We start from the raw sequence: 21,219 nt of genomic DNA on the forward strand, positions 1-21,219 counted from the left end.
GCCCGGATTGCCCACTCAAGCAACACGTTTGTGAGTTGCGAGTGTGAGAGTTTCTTTCATAGACATGGACAGCAAAGCTGTGGCTCAGAAACAGATGGTCTGAATAAATATTTAATGTCATATCGATTGATTGGACATCATGGATATCATTTTCATTTTCCCAGCAAATGTTTTAGCAAAGCATTCAGATTTATGCTTACCATGTCCATGTCTATGAAGAAACGTGGCTGGGCACTGCAGACACTAAAGAAATAGACTTTACTATCTGTTGACCAGATGATATCTGTGGTGTTTCCTATTGACTTTTAATAGCAGCCCGCCGAATATAATGTTTTACTAACCCAAACGTATTGCAGCCTCTGCCAAATCTCACATTTTGTATATTGGCGTATTTTAAGAATTAGGAGTTGTTAATGCAAGGGCGTTTTCCCCACTCCCTAATTTGGTCGGGGGACTACCAATGTGCTTCTCTCTTTCACCTCTGACCCCGTGCTCTTGCATGCCCCGATCCTGTTTTATAGGGAAAAAGAGAGAAATGTATGAACATCCTGTCTTCTGTTTGGCGTCACAAGTGATGGATTTAACCATTCGTGAGTACCCTCCTCATACGGAGCCGCTCCATCACTTCCGCCATCCTTTTCACACACAGGCACATTCACAACGGTTATTTCTTTACACTGTGAACAGTCCTGTATTTCCCCCCTGCTTGCCTTTTACTTTAAACGTGTTTCTCTTGTGTGTTCAGTTTGATATTTCTTTGCTCTTTGATCGGATCGTTTTCGCTGTGTGACTCCTTCTAAATATGTTTTCAGATTTTTCGTTATTTTACTTGAATGCATTTTTAATTTGCTTTTTTTTAGGTCACTTTTTCCTGTCTTTGTCTTTTTATCAATGTGCCCCAGGTCACGGGTCTGGTCCGCATTTTTACAGTAAAGGGAAGTTAAGCAATGATCCAAACAGGGAGTCTAATACAACTTTCAGAGTGTGTTTATTTCAAGTCATCGTGTTTCTAACCATGTTCTCAACCACAAGTGAAATACATTTTCAACTGTTCTCCACTTCAGCAGATTTTCACTGTGCGTCTGTGTTTTTCCGTCTATGACATGTTTCTTTCATGGGTCGAACATTGTTTCAAACGTTTCTGTGGCGTTCTTAGTTTCAGCCTAAAACTAAAACTTTTATGGTTTCTATCACACGATCCCCTGTTGAATTAATTGCAGGTCTTCAGTATTTCCGTACTGCGTTCTTACTTTCTCTTTCCATAATGGTGTCTCAACCAGACGCAACCCATCGACCACGTTTTCTGTTTCTGCCCTTCGGGTCCCCTGGTTCTCATGTTTATAGTAAACAATGAGGATGAGGAATTCATTCTGTTGTTCTTTATAGTTTTGCTGTCAGTATACTTTAATTGTATAGATATTTATAAAAAGAAGCTTTTATTTTTTCATACTTGTCATGTTATTTGTAGTTCATTTTAAGCAATATGATATGTTCTTTTGTCATGTTATTATTTGTTTAGTTTTTTGTTGCTAAATATGTTACATTATTGTATTTACATTTTTGTTTACTTTGTATTTCTTTTCAGTCAATAACTTTAGTGCCTAAATATAAATATATTCCAGTGTATTGCTAAGGCAACATTTACATTTTTTGTTTAGTTTTTTAAATAATATTAAGAAAGATATTTTATTTGATTTCAATCACCAGAAATATTTTTATAGTTTTATTTATTAAAACTATTTAACACTTTGTTCTTATTGGCTGTGATTTGTGATTGTGTCACACCACTCCCCATCTTCACATTTAGTGTGTGGACCGACAGGTTGCTTCTAGCTGGAATCTTGTCGCTTCACGTCTGGTTAAGACGCACTGTTTCTCTCTTCCTCTATTCTCCCTTTACCTCTCAGATGTGGGACACAATAAAAGCTGACCCTTGCTTTCTCTTTCTCTTTCCTTCTCTCTTCTATTTGGTAGAGAAAGCTCAGAAGGATCGGAAGGGTCCAGGTGATCTTTTGTCTGACTTACTTTAATAAAATAGCCCCTTCCCTCCCCAGCCCGGTAAAATCTCATAACATTCTCATGACACACTTAATGGAGATGTCAGGGGAATGCTATGCCTATAAATCCAGTGCATCCAAATGAAGATGTATTTTCCATAGGCTGGTGAGAGATACTAGTCTATGGAATGGGTAGAGTGAGTATTTCTTTAATTCCTCCTAAAATATTACAATTCTTTTAACATATCACATCATGTGTATCTTAGCACATCTTTATTTTTATTAATTTGTAATTAAAGAGATACTCTCTCTGCGGCAAGTGTGATTAAAAGCGTGTTAAACAGCAATAATGGTGGATTGTTGGTCTGTTATGTTGGCATCATATTGCTGATTTTATACTTTTGTCGTATCACATGAATATCATTGTTATTCGCCCTACCCTAAAGCTATGATATTCCTGTTGATCACAATGTGATGGTTTCTGAACCCTTGACAAAAATATCAATCAAGTACATTTTATAAGCTTCTAGTGGATAGGTTTGGAAACCCTGCATTGTATAACATGTCTTGAATCAGGCAAATCAGGTATTTCACAATTGTTCAAGCATATACACATTAGTCCTTTACTTATTTAGCACACAAGGATTCAAAGCTCAAAATGGTCAAATATTCTCTATAATGATATTGAAGTACCTGATATTGCACCACCTGACATATGCACCACTGTAGATGTTGTTCTTTGCTTTTAATAACCCTGCATGGATGGCAACCCTTTAAATGGCCTTCAATACAGAATCGTGTCAACAAAAGATGATTGAGAGACAATTAGAGAAGGTCAAAGGGTTAACTCACTATTGGGAAGTGTGTTTTATAAGGATGAAAGCACCCAAAGGGGGGTGTAACTCTTCACAGCTATGTTAATTGTTTTGACATTTGTCGCAAAGCAAATGATTTTGAGTTCTTAGTTTATCTGTCTTTGTGTTTCTCCATCAAAGTGCCACATTTACCACCGTCAAATATTGAAGGCCATGATTGTTAGTACAAAGCAAAATACATTTCAAATATTGCATTCAAACCCCTCTCTTAAGGTTGTTTAAGTTATGAAAAATGTATGTATCCATGCATCCAATCGTTATCTCTGATGCAATCCACTGCATTGCACCATTCTCCTCACATTTTATGTACTGTGTACCCATCACACTAAAACCTAGAGAACATATTTCCATTTTTGTATATGTAGTCTTTACTGTCACCCGTTTTAGACACCGGAGAGATTCATTATTTTTAGTGGTGAGGATGAGATAGATAATAAATTAAACATTCATGTATGATACAAAAATAGGAATAGGAAACAAGATTACCAAAGTCCTGCATGTGCTGAATATTATGCATGATAACTCTAACATATTTGTTGTTGTTATTTTGAATCCTCTCTTTTCCTCAGTTCTTTGGTTTGATTCATATTCGCATTGCTCTTTATTGACTCATTATGGTTCGTGTCTACAGAAGCGAGTGTTGACAGAGTGTGAAGACTATGTTAATTCCCATTAAGCCGTTAACTAAGACAGCAGAGTTGATATTTGCAGAAGCTAATTTGTGGTTCATTAAGTCACTTTTTGTCTCCCGAGATCACATTTATGAAATTCAAATCGAGTATTCCTCAAGTTTACCCGTACCACCTGTGTCATTTTTAGTTTTATCTCAAATGTTATGATTTTACAAACATGCAGGTAAAGCGATATTCTTTGGAAAAAGTTTTTAAAGAACCAAATGAGTTTATATTTCTATATATAAGTTTATACATACAGTAAGTTAAACAAGTTTGAGTGCAGTAGAAAGGCATCAGAAAAGGCATCGTATTAGGACAGGTTGAGGAAAGTCAAGTGTTGTGTCCATATTAATAATTTCACCTTTGTGCCTCAGAAAATGTAGGCCGCTTAGTAACACCTGCCAAAAAGCTGGAGGATACACTGCGGCTGGCTGAGCTGGTTATAGAGGTGCTCCAGCAAAACGAGGAACATCATGCAGAGGTGAGTGTACCAGATACAAGACACGTTTTGTGCATTTTAAAGGATGTACCTTCCCTTAAAAAAGCAAAGAGGCATTAAAAGTTCCTGTACATTTGATCAGTGTTTGCGATCCTTGGCAATTTGGCATTTTTAGCCTCAGTCTTTTCCAGTTGTGGAACAGGAACACATTAGAGAAGCTATCATCCTTACAGTGGTGGAAAATGTGTTTCTATGTTTAAATTATGTGCTTCACAGGCTACAGGGATAAAATACAGGAGGTCAGGCGGTATAGTATTTCCACTATTTGTATTTCATCAGTGCCGTACACTGCTCTTGCATGCCAGCCTCATGATCTGGCCTGCCCTTGAAGAGGCATTACTTGGGCATAGCAAACCAAGAGTCAGGCACCTGCCGGGTTTGGGTTTATTCAGTTTCAGTTTGGTTCATTCTGAAGTTACTTTGAATTCAGATTTTTTACTTTACAGAGATTCGGATTACAGCTCATTTGACTGGATTATTTGTTTGTCCATGTTATAGATAGACAGATAGATGAACGGATGGATTTTAGCTGTTTAACTTCAGACTTAGCTGAACTGAAATTATTATCATGCAGCATGGGAACAAATTTACTAAGAAACAGTTATTCTGTCAAATAAATACTTTATTTATGTCTAATTATTTAAATTCTATTCTAACATGTTTTTGTTGACAATCCGGGGGCCAGGTTTACTAAAGCATTAAGCACATTCAAACCCATTTGTCATAAATAACACAGACAGATATGCATGGGGTTGTTTGTGTTATTTTGTTTGGTAATCTAGCCATGTATCATGTCATTGAAATTGCATGTTTAAATATAAATAGATATAAATATGTAAGGTGTACATGCAAATAAATTTCATCAAATCTGGCCATTGGTGTTGAATGGATGTACAGCTGCGGAAAAAATAAAGAGACCATTTCAAAATTCAAAATCAGTTTTTCTAAATTTATTTTATAGGTATTTTTTTGATCATTTTTTTTTCATTCTGTGAACTACTAACAATATCTCGGCCAAATTTAAAATTATTGTTTCTATTTGGCATTTATTTTCAGAAAATGAAAACTGGAGAAACGGGTCAAAATAACAGAAAAATGCTCTGTATTTTTTCAGACCTCAAATACTGCAAGGAAAATAGGTAACTTTAAAGTAACAAGTACTTTTAAGCAATACAACATGTATTGTAGCTACATGTATTTAGGAAAAGTATAAATATAATTTTTGTCTGCTGTCAGTTTTTGACATTGCTGTTGGATGACTTTATGTCACTCCTGAGGTTTGATTTCGATAAAATTCAACACTGGACTGGAATGGCCACAAAACATCTAGAAATGCTGATTTCATGAAAAATTATTCACAGCTGTATGTCATTTTTCACCATCTGGGACAATTTCAGTTTGAAAAATTATATCCATACAAATGATTTCGACAGCTATTCTAGCCTCTTTTTAAACAAGATTCAACGTCACTGGTTTTTGTAATACAGTCATGACTGACTTCTTGTTTCATTTGCATCTTCAAAATAGTTATCGTGAAGAGTTAAAAAAGATGAATTGCATCAAAATACATTCTAAATAACTCTCACTGTTTTTATTACTTGTTTGTTGGCTGGAAAAAACGTTGGAAAGGGTAAAGAGGTATGTAGACTAGAGCCCCCTCTCCATGTGCATGTTACAAAGCTCCTGCACAATGGACGAAGGGATCTCCACCTTCTCCCCCAATTTCTCTCCCCGCCGACCCATCTCTGCCTGGACACCCCATCCTTCCCCTGGTCAGCTGTCCCTGTGGAGCGTTGAGCAAGTGGCTTGTGTTTCCACAAGCATGAGGGGGACCAATGCTTCACCCCCAGAAGCAGTCCCCGACAAACCTCACAGAAAATGAGACTGGTCTCATTTTTGTACTTGCGCAACCCCAGTAGACTCCAAACTCTCCTCCGTCCCGTGTCCTCCAGTTTGCTTTGCTAGCTTCACTAACCAGCTCTGACTAGAAATACTTAAACCTTATTTATCTGTATGTTTAGACAGAGAGCAAAAGAGCTCTTCTGGTTTCAAACACACTGGTGTGAGGTTTATTCGAGTGGTCAGTGACAATAGCATGTCTTTTAAAGGAGAGGACCCCATAAGCCACATTAACTTTTTATTTGTTCAATGTTTTGCTGGGTCATATGTACAGGCCAGATGTGCTAAACACAGCAGGGCAGTTGGATCATCAGCAGTTGGATCAGCAGCAGTCATACAGATGTGTATTATAATTTGGATGTTGAAGAGAAACTATATTGTTTATTGAGCTTGTGCTGCTGATCAATGCTGCTGCTGCATTCTGGGAATTTCTTCTGATTCCTGTGCATGGATTTATAGAAACTCACATCTGGGAAATAAAAAAATAACTATGTACACACATAAAAATATGTGTGTGCGTGTATAGTTTAAATACGAGTTCAGCTATTTGCTTTTAGAGGTTGTGAGTGGCATGGGAGTTTCACTGCATGTGATCAACGCACAACACTCTACAGATACAGTAATTGTGAAAAAGCGACATAATTGATTTACACCTGCAAAGAAACGTGTGTCTGTAAATCTCAAATCTGTATGGGGTCCACGGAGAACACAGTGTGATCTTAATAAGGTGCTAAATTTACCAACCAATGCATAGATAGATCTGTGGACTGCCATACCATTTGACATTACAAATCTAGATAAACTTATTTTTCTCTTTTTCTGGATCTTGTGTTGCCTCTATTTTTCACTTTCCAGGCATTTGCGTGGTGGTCAGATCTGATGGTTGAACATGCCGAGACCTTCCTCTCTCTCTATGCTGTGGACATGGACGCAGCACTAGAGGTTCAGCCACCAGACAGCTGGGACAGCTTCCCCCTCTTTCAACTTCTCAACGACTTCCTGCGCATAGACTGTAAGCATTTTCAATCATCTTGTCTGTTTTGGACTGGAGTGTATCACTGCTCTTGTTATGAGGCTTTCTTTCATTATTATGATGATCTCCTACTGTATGTGAGCCTGTCTGTGATATTTGGGCTAAAGTCTCATTATCTTATTAGGAGCTTCAAAGTTGCTAAAAAAAGACAAGAACGGGTCATGTGTGTTTACCGCTGTAAATAATAGATGGTATGGTAGATTTTAAGAAACCATACTCAAATTGTCATTCATTGTACTGAAGTTATACATTTTGAATAATGAAATTATTAATAAAGATATTAAGATTATATTTTCACAAAATGTTCTTTAACATTATGTAGAAAACAGTAAATCACAAAATGACTTCAGCTGGAAGAATACGCAAAGTGTAAGCAAAATCTATATAATATTTGTTGAGAAATACAGGTATATTGACTAAATGAATAATTTAGGAAATATTTATAATCCTCATTACCAGCATCTGAAAATGTTATTTTCATTTTAAGACTGCCCTTGTTATCTAATGTTGCAATTTAATCTTATTGAATGCAAACAATGTATTCAAACAAAGCAGGGCCCTAACAGACAATATACTGTAATGCAGAATATTTGAGGCAAACATTTTAGCAAGTGCAGGGAGTCAAACCAACACATTGACTGTACAGAGTTTGCTTAAGGCCCTGTCACATCTCTAATGAACTGAAGTCAATAGGGTGCTGTCCATGGTGCTAAAGCCACACTGCCATGAGCTGCAGTTTACTAATTATTCTAGTGGCTCAACAGTTTGACAAGTTGTTGTCGTCTGGTCACCAAATCTTGATATTGGCATGTATTGCTAGAGGTAGAGATATATAGAAAAGAAAAATTGTCAAAATGTATAGCTGCGGAAAATATGGACTGGACTGGAATGGCCACCATAAATCTAGAAATGCTGATTAAATAAAATTGGGAAAGATTTCCTATTTTTTTACTCTATCTGTATATACATTATATACAGATCTGCTATATAGCAAGACTCTCCTTACCAAAACGTAGACATCCATCACCACCCCAGTTCTCTTAAACACATGAGCAAACACAAGCAAATACAAACAACAGCCTACAGCATGCACTACATCTGTGGAACAGGACTTTCAACACGGAAGGTCACTATTGTCCTCTGCCTGTAGCGCCGGGTTAGGCATGAAATAGCCAGACAGGCGCTAAAACAGAATCCATTCATGCTGCTAATGAGGTCTAAAACAGAGAAGCCTGGGAGTCCCCACTGCTCCGGCCACTCGCTCGCGGACAGACGCAGCCAAGTGTGCAACCACTGCCGTTCAAGTGGCTAATTGGAACGGAGCAATCAGGGGAAGCAAACAAACACGGAAACTACTGTGCATCGACCTTGAGTACAGTAAGAGAGACCGGAGTGAGAAAGACACTGTGAATGCTCCTCTTAATCATCACATGATAAAGCATTCTGGCCACTTTCATACTCATTGCTTAGTCGCATGCTTTCTATGTTACTACAGAGTGTAGGGCATTTATTCACGGTTGTCTTTCCCACTTTGCTTTTGCAGATAATCTGTGTAACGGGAAGTTCCACAAGCATCTTCAAGACCTTTTTGCGCCTCTGGTTGTGAGGTATGTGGATCTTATGGAGTCCTCCATAGCTCAGTCCATACACAGAGGATTTGAACGAGAGTCTTGGGAACCTGTCAAGTAAGAAAACTTGATTTATCACTTTATTTTGAGTTTTGGGGTATGCAAAGGGATGTTTGTGATTTGTTGGGTGAGATGTCGATTTTTCTCTTGATAACTTGGTTAAAGGGAGAGTTTACGACTTTCTTCTGCGAAACCCAAAAGAAGATATTTTGAACAATGCCGGTAACCGAACAACAAGCGGTAACCATTGGTTTTGTGTCAATACAATAGAATTGAATTCGTACAGCTGTTGTCTGGTTACCAACATACTTCAAAATATCTTCTTTTGTGTTCTTAAGTGACAAAGAAATGACAAGAGGGTGATTAAATCATGAAAGAATTTTCTTTTTCTGGGTGAATGTACAAATTACAAAATGCTAAAATGCTATGCAATTAAATATGTTATATATATGTTATATAATATAACTGTACCAGATGAAGAGGATATATACAAATGTGTATCTGGTTATCCTTTTTTTCGGTCTGTATGTTTAACTAGCTCTAATCTCTTTCCTGTCCTTCGTTCTTGTTAAACTTATAAACATTATCACTCCCATCCAAATCACTTTGATAGAAAGTCGCATCAAATAAACATAAGACCATGTGTGTGACGTTTAGAACACTAACGCCATTATAAAATTTGTGATTTAGAAAAACATGTGTTTGTGTTTTCTTCTCAAAGGAGCACATCTTTACAACAGCATCTTATCTCTGAATTAATTCCTCATCATGCACTCTAAACATACATATAATGCTATTTTGACCCTCATCACATTTTGCTTTGTTCTGTGCATCTTCATCACCATTCTGTACTGTGTGTTTTTCATTTCCACAGGAGTTTAACAAGTAGTCTGCCCAGTGTCAACCTACCAAATGTGAATCTACAAATGCCTAAAGTCCCAAATCTACAATTGTCAGTTAATCTGCCACCAATGCAAATGCCTAGCTTTACCACCCCCAACTGGATTCCGGGTTTATCTGATACAGAGTGTGTACTGGATTTTAATACATGCATGAATGGCCTTAGCACAAACATATCTGGCTAGATTCACATTGCACAATTATTTGCATACAGTTTATACACAGATTACATTTAATCTCAATCTGTTGTTGATTTTGTTGTTGATTTTGGTTCATTTTAATGTGTTATAATGCACATCAGGGACAACAAACACAAACAGATGCCTTGACAATCTGCCATAAATAAACAGATGCTTTGCAAGTGGACAATTTCCTATAGCTTTACGCTTTAAGCATTTAGACTTGTGATCTTTTTTTACCTGTAGGGGAGGACACTGTAGTTAATTTATGTAAGTGAGGATAGCAGAATAAAGTAAACTGTAATTTATAATACCCAAATATGTGCCTTGCATTTTTGGTGGAGTGCTCTGAGCGCCTCTTTTTTTCATTGAATGAAATCGAATACAGTTGCTATCCAGTTGCTTAAAATGTCCGCCGGAGAATGCAATGATGCAGGAGCAAGGTCAGAGGGAGCACCTTCTGCATCTACCTGTTGTAAAGTTTCAGCTAAAATTACAGTTAACAGCAACTAGAGACCTTGTGCAGTACAGCTGTCATAAAAAGATGCCTCAACATAAAAAAGCAAAAGGACCGCATCGCGTTTTTAAACATGAAAAGCACGTTCTGTGTGATCGCCCCTAATTGTGTACTTAAATTTAACAGCTGACAGCTATTCAACGTAATCCAATACATACCTTTCTATCAAAGTTATCTGACATGATCAAGGTGAATTTGATCCGACACAGTTTTGCACTATGCATTCTTGCCATATTGTAAGACCATTTTCTAAACTTTAGCGAATATACTGTGATAATAGAGAAATGTTGAAGGTGTCTGAAGAAAGTTTCGTTTGACATGACCCTTGCTTCTATGTCATCATTACTTAAAGGATGATCAGATCACATTATAGAACTCGTTCTTACAGAATTACAAACTTATTTTCAATTACTTCTGTTCTGATTATGAATTCAAAAATTTGGGTGTTGTCAAATGTGAGCCGAGGGATTATGGTCTTATATTTAGACATGGTAATTAAAAAAACGATTCTCTTCATCACACACACACAAAAACACTTTGTGTAAAAACTGCATGTGTAAGGTGGCAGGTAAACACCAAAGGTTGCCAGACCCTTAGACCTCTATTTCCTCTCAGAAATTGTGTTTATGATATATTTCAGTATGTCAGTGCTAAGGCCACAGCATGGAAATGTAAAGTATTTGTAACCCAGAGCATGGAAGGATTGGAAGATACAAACAGCGCTATATATGTAGATCAAACAATATTTTAAAATGTTTTAAAATCTAGACATCTTAGTTGTGTAATTTCTCAGCTAACCACTGCCATAAACTCGCTCCATTGTCATATTCAACCTGTTTTGGCGTTCAAAAAAACAGATTGCATCGCTGTTGGTGCTCATTAAATCATTGGATGTGTCATCTAGCATTATTCAATTGATAAAATCATGTATCTTTCCAACATCTTCATCCTTTCCCTATTTATCAGAATAGAAGAGGAGGCAGGTGTAGTTGTATCTAGTGTTGTATTTGCTGATTATGGGCTCCCAGAGTAGAAGCTTTTGGTGTACACTCTCTTGGGAACTACTGTAGGGTGTAGTAGATGGGAATACAGAGATCATCCCGGCCCCACCTTTGTCCTTTCCTGTTTTCCTAATTTACAGTGTGATAGAAAGACTCAAGCTTTAAGGCACCAGGCATCTCTCAGTAGAAACCAAAAGCAAAACGTTAAAGAGACTTTACTGATACTTTTAAAAAGGTTTATTAATGACCCAGTCTTGAAGTGATTGTAGGTAGCTGTGTATGATGCATTGCTTTAGAATGCAATAGAATGCATGACTGCTCAGTAGGTTTTGGAGCTTAAAGTCTTCAAACCAAATATGACATCAATCTAAAGCTGTTTCCACTGAAGATGCCTTACCTTGCTGGCTGCTTGAGGATGTGGGGTGTTAAGAGTGGTGTGTGAGTCAGCTTGTCTTTTTTCCGTGATCTGTGAGGTCAATGTTTTGGTTAAGATCAGCTTTTGTCACAACCTGAGACTGGTTCTCCTCATCACCTTGCAGCAATTACCTGTGATCCAATGATCCTTTAATCTAAAGGTGAATTGTTTGACCGTTCCTGCACTCGAAGATCCCAACAAGACCTAATTGGATATACTGTAATTTGGTTATTATAGGTTCAAGTGTTTATTTTTACCACGGATCGATCAATAATCTGAAGCCACCAAGGCATTGCATCTACTTAGCAACAATCCTATTAAAAATAACTCAAACACATGTCATCCTGCAGTGTGGAATTAACCCAGGTTTCGTCTCATTTGACATATCCATCCCTTCTGTCCCTTCCCTTGATGTTCCCGTACTCTCCTGGATCTCCCCCTCCCTGACATTCTCCATAGACAACAATAACTAATTGTATATACCTCCTCTGCACGTGTTTGCAGTAACGGTTCAGGAACCTCAGAAGATTTGTTTTGGAAGCTGGATGCTCTACAGACGTTCATCAAGGACCTGCACTGGCCGGAAGAAGAGTTCGCTAAGCACCTGGAGAGTCGACTCAAACTCATGTCTAGTGATATGATCGAGTCCTGTGTGAAAAGGTGAGACATTGGCAAGGGTTAAAATACAACAAACATCAAACACAAATGTTATGAATGAATTTATTCATTGAAAGACTACATGGAATAATTGTATGTTTCTTTCAATTGCGTTATTAACAGTAAACCACTTGTTAAAATGGTGATCACTTAAAGAACCTAAGAAATACATATTCTAATCATATTAATATTTATATCTAAAATTCTGATATTTAAAAAAAAGATAAACATTTTGCCTACCTAATTGCTCATGACATAACTCCACATCCACCATTAAAATTAAAAAGATCTTACCGTATTAGTAAAAAAATTTAAACAAATGTGTTGGCCTTTCCATTTCTCTCACAAAAAAGGGCTAGCAGACTTTGTGTCCTTGCCCACATCTGTAATCTTACTACTTAGTGTTGTTCTTATGTCAAGCAGGACGTCTTGTAGCTTAATAGCATTCCTCCAGTTGCTCTCGAGGCATGATGAAGTCTTTGTGTGGTTGCTGTGAATGAAGTGGGTTGCTGTAACAAGACTTGATTTTAAATGCTTTGAGATACTGTAGTAAGTAATGTCATGGTAATTTGCTTACTCATAAATGATCTGGCTTAACAAATCTGAACCACGTAATATTCTGTCAACAATCGAAAACTCCTCTGCCTCCGCCATCTCCGACACGAATCCTAAACTCCGATTAATACAACTAATCAAACAATTTAATTAACGTTCAATCTAATTTAGCGCCCGCAGTTTAAAATGTATGACGAAGACGAGCAGGAAGGCGGGATCTCGCTGATGAGTTAATCCAATCATAGCCCGTTGGAGGCATTGCCTCCTCTCACGTGACTTTTCTCCATTCTTTTCAAGTACCCCCACTCAAAATCACGGCACGCTTTAGCAGGTACATGTAAAGTCAATGAGCTTAGAGGAGGCAAGAGAAACGCTGCCTCCCTTTGGAATTCTTTCGAGCGGGGTCGCTGTTTCACACTGTTGTATACGCTGATTGATCTCATATTTAGCTAAATACGTTATATCCACTGTCCTATTTTATTTCTGAACTGTTAATAATATTCTTATTTGATTATTTTCGAGGGGGAGGGGAGGCCCTGCCTCCGTTGCCTCCTCGGAGGAAACGCCCCTGGTCGTGTAATAAATTACAATTGGTGTGAACCTAGCATTAGTATCGTTGTGTTGTGTCATGTTGTGTCGTGTGTGTTGTGTGTTGTGTGTTGTTTGTTTTCACGTACCAGAGAGAAACCAATTATAGAGTTAAATCATTGTTTTCGTCAGAACAAGAGCAGCCTTTGAGTTGAAGTTACAGAAGAGTCCTCGCACCACGGACTTCCGTGTTCCTCAGTCTATATGCACCATGTTCAATGTCATGGTGGATGCAAGAGCCCAGTCTGCCAAACTATGTGCCATGGAGCTCAGCCAAGAGGTAAAGAACACCATTTCTCTTTTTGCTATACACATCTCATGTTCACACGTCTCTTTATCATCAGTGCGAATGCACACTTTCTCTTCCACAATTCCAAATATTAAACATCCTCATAATGCGCTTATCTATTCTGAAATCTCTCTGGATTTGCATGAATTCATTTTATGGACCAATGTAGAGTATATGCATTATGTATATGTGAACCAAAGCTATATTTGTAAGCATTTATACACATTGTATATATTTGCAATTCCATTTTTACATGCACTAAGTATTATGTAGTTGAATGATTCACTAGCATGGCAATTTTCCATTGTTTCTGCATTTTTATTTACTTTGACTCTGTTCTGGAATGAAACATTTTCTTTTTTCTCTCTTTTGCTCTCTAATTGTTACTGTCACCTCTGCTGTATCTTTCTTTTCATCCTTTATCTCAATCTTGTGAAAGTTTGTAAAAGAATGGGTAAGTGTGGCTAACAATTCAATTGAATTCTCACCCTTATGTCCCAAAGGTATAATTAACAATCCTAGCAGTTTTCCACAGTCCTCTGACACTTAAATTGTTTTGATTATATTACCATATGTGATAGCTGCTCCTGAATATACATGTGCTAGAAGTGAGACATTTCATATCCGTAGCATCTTGAGACAGGTAATGATCAGAACTGAATTAATTACCCAGCCTTCTTTATGAGAGACAAAGAGATTTCAGTTTGCACAATTTATCCCAGGTGAAAACCCCCAAACAGATGAGAGAGACAGAGAAAAACAGCATGCTGTAGTTTTTACTGATTATGTTTCTATTTTACAGAGACAATATCACTCGCAAATTGACAATCTCATCGAGGAGACGGTGAAAGAAATGATAACGTTACTTGTGGCAAAGGTAGCGCTTCCAGTAAAGGAATATTCTCAATTTATCTCTTTATGCTTGCATGTAATTGCCTCTTCAAAATGGTTCAGAAAAGTAAAATTAGACTTTGCAAGTGATTCTAAATCAATGTGAATTCAATCTTCATTCATTTTTACATCTCTCTGCCCTCCTTTTATGTACATTTTAGCAATGAATTGATGTGTTGAGTAATATTGACCCCCACAAATGTTTTAATATGATACATTTCTTACATTTGAATAGTTATTTGCTTATTGCTCACACTTTACCTGCATAATAATCCAACTAAAATGTTTAATAAAACATACATTTAGGACAAAACATAAGCTTTTGATTTGTATGTAGGCTATTTTATTTGTACATTTGATTGCTGAGTTCTCTGAATTAAGTTCCTGCAGAAACAACAAGAAGTTGTTGATTCTCATAGAGTCTTCAAATTCTTTCGAAAACAAAAACAAACATACATGAATCCTCACACCCTTAAAGCTATAATGTTCATTATCAAGTTATATTTATGTTAATATCAGAGAAATGCTTTTTCACTGACTACTGACAATCTGGATACTTTTCGGAAGATGTCAAAATTGCTTTGGGATCAATTTGACATAACATGAGGGTTATGTTTAAAAATTCTAAATTTTTAAACAGCAAAGTAACAGGTTGTTGTTACTAGTATTTTACAAGCTTTTAAAATGCTTTCATTCAAGGACTATTGTGTTTTTTTATTTGGTGTGTTACAGTTTGTTGTAATCCTAGAGAGCGTTTTGGCCAAATTGTCACGTTACGATGAGGGCACGCTGTTTTCCTCCTTCCTGTCATTTACAGTAAGAAAAAAATCTGTCTTCAGTTTATTTTTCTGAAATACAGAAGAGCATTTAATAAAAATCTTTAACCTTAACGCTTTTAACTTGGTTAATAAGGTGCTCTGTTTTGAATAGAATATTTTAGGTTCAGTTGAGGCTAGGGGGGCATTGCCCGTCCTGTTTTTTCAAAAATATCCAGCTGACAATAATTGATTAATTAATTTAAAATTAAATACGTAGTATTGTATGATGTATTAAATAAAGATATAAAATAATTATCTTTCAATTTAATTACATAAAAATGATACATGCAATGAACTATGATTAAATATATGATTGCCCCCCCAGTCGAGCCAGACTAGTACCGTGTCTGATTGTACTGTACATACAAATTATTCAATTGTATTGTGATTGTGTACATTTGTTTTCCTCCTTCAAATGTCAATTTATTTATAGGTAAAAGCGGCTTCAAAATATGTGGATGTACCTGTAAGTAGCACTGTTATCTTTTATCAGTTTATTGATATTGTTTATCTGTTTTTCTAGCCATATATCTGTTGCATATTCGTGTATTCAATTTAGAAAAACACTTTTGTTTTCATTGGATAGTTTTAAAATAAGGCTTATAATTTATGTGGCCTGCTGTGCAGATGGTCATCTATTAGCCCCAAATGGCCATTCATATGCATGTGGGAGAGAGCTGTGTATTGGGCTCTGTACCCCCGGTAGCTGACAGTGTGATGTGTGTGTTGTGCAACAAAAGAACGTTGTGAGGATGCCACAGGGTCCAATTCGTTTCATGTTGCATTCAGCATCACATCACTGGGTTTCCTTAACTGCCAACACGTTCGGTCACAACGTGATTTTTCATTTAAACCTCTGTCAATGAAGGCTAGAATCTTATCTCCCTCTCTCTCTAACTCGTGGTTTGCGGGTCAGAGACCTTATGTTTCCATGGTAATTATTTGCCTAATACACAAAATAAAATGACGGCTGAAATACTTGCTCATTTGCACCCTCTAAAAGAAACACAGACGTGCGAAATAAGTTCAATTTACAGTGTCTGACAATTACCAATTGAGATGACCCTCAGATGCCCGCCGGCACGGGATGTGTTTAATTCCGCACTCAGGCCGAGCAGGGGGCCAAAACACTCCAAATTATTTGTTCTGGGTTCATGTTACTTTTGCTGTTTTGTTTGCTTTGTTCCCCTTCCCGGTCTGTTCATATTAGACCAGAGAATGACAGCTCATTTTACAAGACTCACGTTTTGATCATACAAATAGGATACGCTTTTTAGCTTCTTTGACATGTGTCAGGTGAAATGTTATTTGCCAAACTACTAGAAAGCTAGTGATTGATATAGCAGTTTGCTGCTTTAACATGTGAAAAGTAACCAACAATTATCATGAGTGTTACATTAGTATGACAATACTTGCTTTAATTTGACAGTGTTTTGTGACCACACTGTTTTTTTAAGGCATATTAGGTAAAGGCTTTTTTTAAATCTTATTTAATCAACCTCCTAAAATATTTTATATTTTATTTCACACCATCCATGTAAGCTACAACTATTGCAGCAGACTTCTGTATTGCATTTAAACATTTTACATGTAAGCTTTTAGCAGATGCTTTTATTCAGAGCAACTTACAAAAGTGAGGAGTACAAGCGATTCATGTGATGCTCTATTCAAAAATACTTTAAAGTTCACCCAAAAATTTTAATTCTGTCCTTATTTTCACTCCCTCTTGTCATTTCCATTTCTGTATGACTTTCTTTGCAAAATACAAAAAATATATTTTGAAGAATGCTGGTAACCAAATAATGGTGGTACCAACAACGGCAGTGGAATATACATTTGAAAGTTATATTTCATTTTTCGTTTAATGCAATAAAAAATATTTTGTAAATTGTTCATTTTTGTTGTATATATGCACAGTATTCAAAGTACTAATTACTTATTTTAATATTTAACTTTGTAATAATTCTTCCTCTCTCTCTTGTCATCATCTGCAGAAACCAGGGATGGATGTTGCAGACAGCTATGTGACATTTGCTCGCCATTCTCAGGATATCTTGAGGGATAAGGTCAATGAGGAGATGTATACAGAAAGGTTATTTGATGTAAGTAATTGCTTGTCTTCTCCCTATGTGAAGGGGGAGGCCCTCCAAAATGTGACATAACAACCGGCCAGGAGGGATAAGTCACATTTTGGGATCTGCCTCTTATTTTCTCTCTTTCTCTGGTTCTTAATTTATTTTCTTCCTGCTTTCTTTGTCTCTACCTTGTAATCTCTCTCTGTTTCTCTTGCACTGCTTTTCTGGCTTAACCCTCTCCTCTCTGGTTTGCAGTGCTATGTGTGTTCTGTCATTAATTTCCCCTTGGCTCTGCTCGTCATTTCTAGACATACGCAAAATTCTGAAGGAGGATTATCTTAAGATGTGTTCTCACACATAGGGACATGCAGAACTGACTTAAAGGAACAGTTCATCCGAAAATGAAAATTCTGTTGAAAATACTCACCCTCAAGCTGTTTCAAATCTGTATACATTTTGTTGATATTTGTAAGAATGCTTATAATCAAACAATTATTGGCCACCATTCACTACAATAGTGGAAACATTTGCTTTATACGTTTCTTTGTTATGTTGGAAACAAAATAAGATATTTTTAAGAATGTAGGAAAGCAAACAGTTCTGGGGCACTTTTGACTACCATTGCAATTTGTCCTACTATGGTAGTCAATGGTGGCCAAGAACTGTTTGGTTATAAGCATTCTTCCAAATATCTTTCTCTGTGTTTATCAGAACAAAGATATTTATACAGAGGGTGAGTAAATGATGACAGCATTTTTATTTTAGGGTGAACTGTCCCTTTAAGCAGTTATTGCCATCTGCAACACGCATGCATGTAAAGGTAGACACATAAGTATGTGAGATAAAATAAACTTTTTGCAAAAAAAAGTTTTAGCAAAGATTTAACTAGATTGCCTATAGACATCATTAAATAAGTGACACCTGTTAGAACATGAAGAACATGATTTACAAAATGTATTACATTCCTAGGAGGAGCTTTATATACAATCCATTATTTACTCACCAAAGTCACAAAAGATGTTTTTTTTGACCATGAATATAAGTATGTAGTAAGAAATGATTCAATTATTTAGGATATCTTGCAATCCGATAAATAGAAAGGCAATACAGAAATGAGGCAAATTGGATACACTAAAACATATAGTGGGAAGGATTTCGTCTTGTTCATTTGAGCTGATAGTCGGGGGTGTGACAAAGGCAACTGCCCTATTTCCGGAGCAAATCTCCTACTAAGGAGATCCAAATAGAGAGAAGCCCTCCAAACCTTGAGCTTATTGTAATAAAGGCTTAAAGAAAAGAATGAGGAAAACACTGAAGAAAAGAAAGAAGGGTTAAATAAGAAACATTGAAGGGGAGGGACACAGCGGAGAACACTGTCTTAAGGGATGGCCAGAGCCATCATGTTGGTTATAATCCTTTGACCAGTTTGTTAAGTGTGCGTAGTTGGAGAGGTCTGTTTGCATTGTGTGGCTGAAGACTTGTGTTTATATTCAGAAAGAAAGCCGGAATAGGAGTGCTGATCTGGAATCAGGTTTCCTGTCTGTTTGTTTTTTTCGAACTTGTGAAAAACTGATCTGAACGCAGCGCTCCCATTCTGAATGCTTTTTGAATATGGCTCCTCGTGTCATGTGTGTTAAAGTCAAGTAAGATTCCTGATCTCGATTCAGTGTTAACGTTCATACCTTGTCATTTAATGGAGAATGAAAACTGACCCAGGATCAGTAGTCTTACTATGAGATGCTTTAAACATATGAACTGTGGTATGTATGTTTTTCTGAAAAACTTGTGAGCTACAGACTGTTAAATCCATAGTGCTTTAATCTCCTGTCTTTGCTGTATGGCATCTTGTATTGATAAATATTTTTCTGTTATATCCTTCGACTTGCAATGCCTAACTATATTTCTCCCCTCTTTAAGGATGCCTGAAAAGATTCTTGTTTTGTTTGCTCGGAATGAGATGTGGCTTATTTTCAGCTGTTCTGTGCATTTGCTTTTGTTTACTCCAGTGCAAACATGAATAATGTCTCCCGTCCTCTTTACCTTAAGCATCCTTTTTTCCTTTTTCATGTCATTTCGCCATTTTCCTTATTTTTCCACATTCTTTCTTGTCTCTCTCTCTCTCTCTCTCTCTCTCTCTCTCTCTCTCTCTCTCTCTCTCTCTCTCTCGTCGCCTAAACCAAAATGAAACTTATCCTTCCTGTCAAGTTGTTCTTTGTCACATTATGCCAAGTGGCGTGATTCAGAGTCAAATAATCTTCCTTTGTACATCTACTAGCATGGCCCATGTCCTTAGAGACTTCGCTCCTACATGCACTTACACGCATCCATCCACATCCAACTCTTCACCTCCCAAACCTCTCACTACTCCCCCCAACTGCCGTCAACCCCAGATGGGCACGCATGGCACATCTCTCCCCTCTCTATCCTCTGAAGTGGTCGAGCCTCTGTAGAGCGTTTCCACCAGGCTGTTAAAAAAGACAACATGTGTGCATGCATACACACATGCACGCTCTCTCTTTCTCTCTCACTGTCTCGCACAAACAAGCACACATGCACTCACATTGATTCTCCCTGTTATGCTAAACAGCCATTCAAATAGCACCACTCTTTATCAGGGGCTCCAGGCAACCTGCTCGAATGTTTTCTTGTTACTTTATCATTTCACTTGTTTAAGATGTCATAACATCCTCCACAATGAGCCATAACACCATGTGCTGTTGTTTTAAACCCGATATACACACTCGATTTGAAACGGAACTTAAGCTTTTCTTATTTACAAGACCGATTATAAAAGAACAATTACATGGGTTTAAAAGAACAGCAGTCCCCTTTTTCCATATTTGTTTACTTTATCCATTTTACTTGATTTGAGACATAAACGATACAAGTAAAAATAGAATACATTTATAAAAAGTATAAAAAAAAAATTTTAACAACAGATTTGTTAACCATGGGCAGTAATGAATTTGACCTGAAACTCATTGCTGTTTATTAGTTACATGTTGTCAATTTTTATTCGTTTTTGTTAAAGGTTTCTAAGTTAATATGTTAGTAATTTCACTCCATCTTGATATTGGCTAATATCAGCAGGTTTCTGTACAGTCTATAAAACAGTGTTAACAGTTTTTAGAAAATTAACATTGTTTGATCTTATTTTTCCAAAATATGATTTTTTCATAAGTCATAACTTATGAAAGTCTTGTCACTGCAAGGGTGTGTTTGCTGTGGTTTCTGATACCTATTTTGGTCTGGTATTTCAATCAGCCAAAATTGAGTTTTCACTGGTTTTAGGTATTTTTTCTCTCGTAATTGAAACGTTCTTGATGGCCTCCTCCCCCTTTTCAGCTCTTTATTATTTTTCGATTGTTTTAAGTAATCCTCTTTGAAATGATCTGTTTGGTGGGTGTAGTATAATTGCTTGGTGCTTCTTGGCTGGTTGTCATATTGAAGTATATGTGGCCCACGCTAAGCTTGGGTTAATTGGGGTCAAGGATGCTGATTTCTCATAAACAGAGATGGCACATTTGCCAGAATAAGAAGATTATACTTGCTGTTTGACTCGTTTAAAATATGGCTTTCATGGCAGTGTTTTATAATACAGACAAACTCATGGGAATAGATATTAAAATGAAAGAAGACATTCTCAATCTTAAACCATGCATAAAAAATTAAGAGTAATATAATACTAGTCATTTTTAGAGGCTTGTTTATGATTTGCTTATATATTTT

At 36.8% G+C, this 21,219-nt stretch overlaps 1 protein-coding gene across 3 annotated transcripts in view; it reads left to right on the forward strand.

Annotated features, from left to right (window-relative positions):
* Nucleotides 1–21,219, forward strand: part of cadpsa (Ca2+-dependent activator protein for secretion a) — a gene marked incomplete at its 5' end in the record, with an annotated part of 82,104 nt that overhangs the window by 48,428 nt on the left and 12,457 nt on the right. For 2 of the 3 annotated variants that reach the window (XM_079483048.1, XM_079483049.1), the window contains 9 exons: nt 3,921–4,027; nt 6,800–6,956; nt 8,521–8,662; nt 12,122–12,277; nt 13,550–13,697; nt 14,509–14,583; nt 15,330–15,413; nt 15,849–15,881; nt 17,410–17,517. In XM_079483048.1, coding sequence (XP_079339174.1) covers nt 3,921–4,027; nt 6,800–6,956; nt 8,521–8,662; nt 12,122–12,277; nt 13,550–13,697; nt 14,509–14,583; nt 15,330–15,413; nt 15,849–15,881; nt 17,410–17,517 — 1,010 coding nt within the window. Of the gene's footprint in view, nt 1–521; nt 591–3,920; nt 4,028–6,799; nt 6,957–8,520; nt 8,663–12,121; nt 12,278–13,549; nt 13,698–14,508; nt 14,584–15,329; nt 15,414–15,848; nt 15,882–17,409; nt 17,518–21,219 lie in introns of all 3 variants that reach the window. The other variant, XM_079483047.1, reaches the window with a different exon arrangement.

Source organism: Barbatula barbatula, assembly GCF_947034865.1.
Source record: "Barbatula barbatula genome assembly, chromosome: 20".
Taxonomy (NCBI): domain Eukaryota; kingdom Metazoa; phylum Chordata; class Actinopteri; order Cypriniformes; family Nemacheilidae; genus Barbatula; species Barbatula barbatula.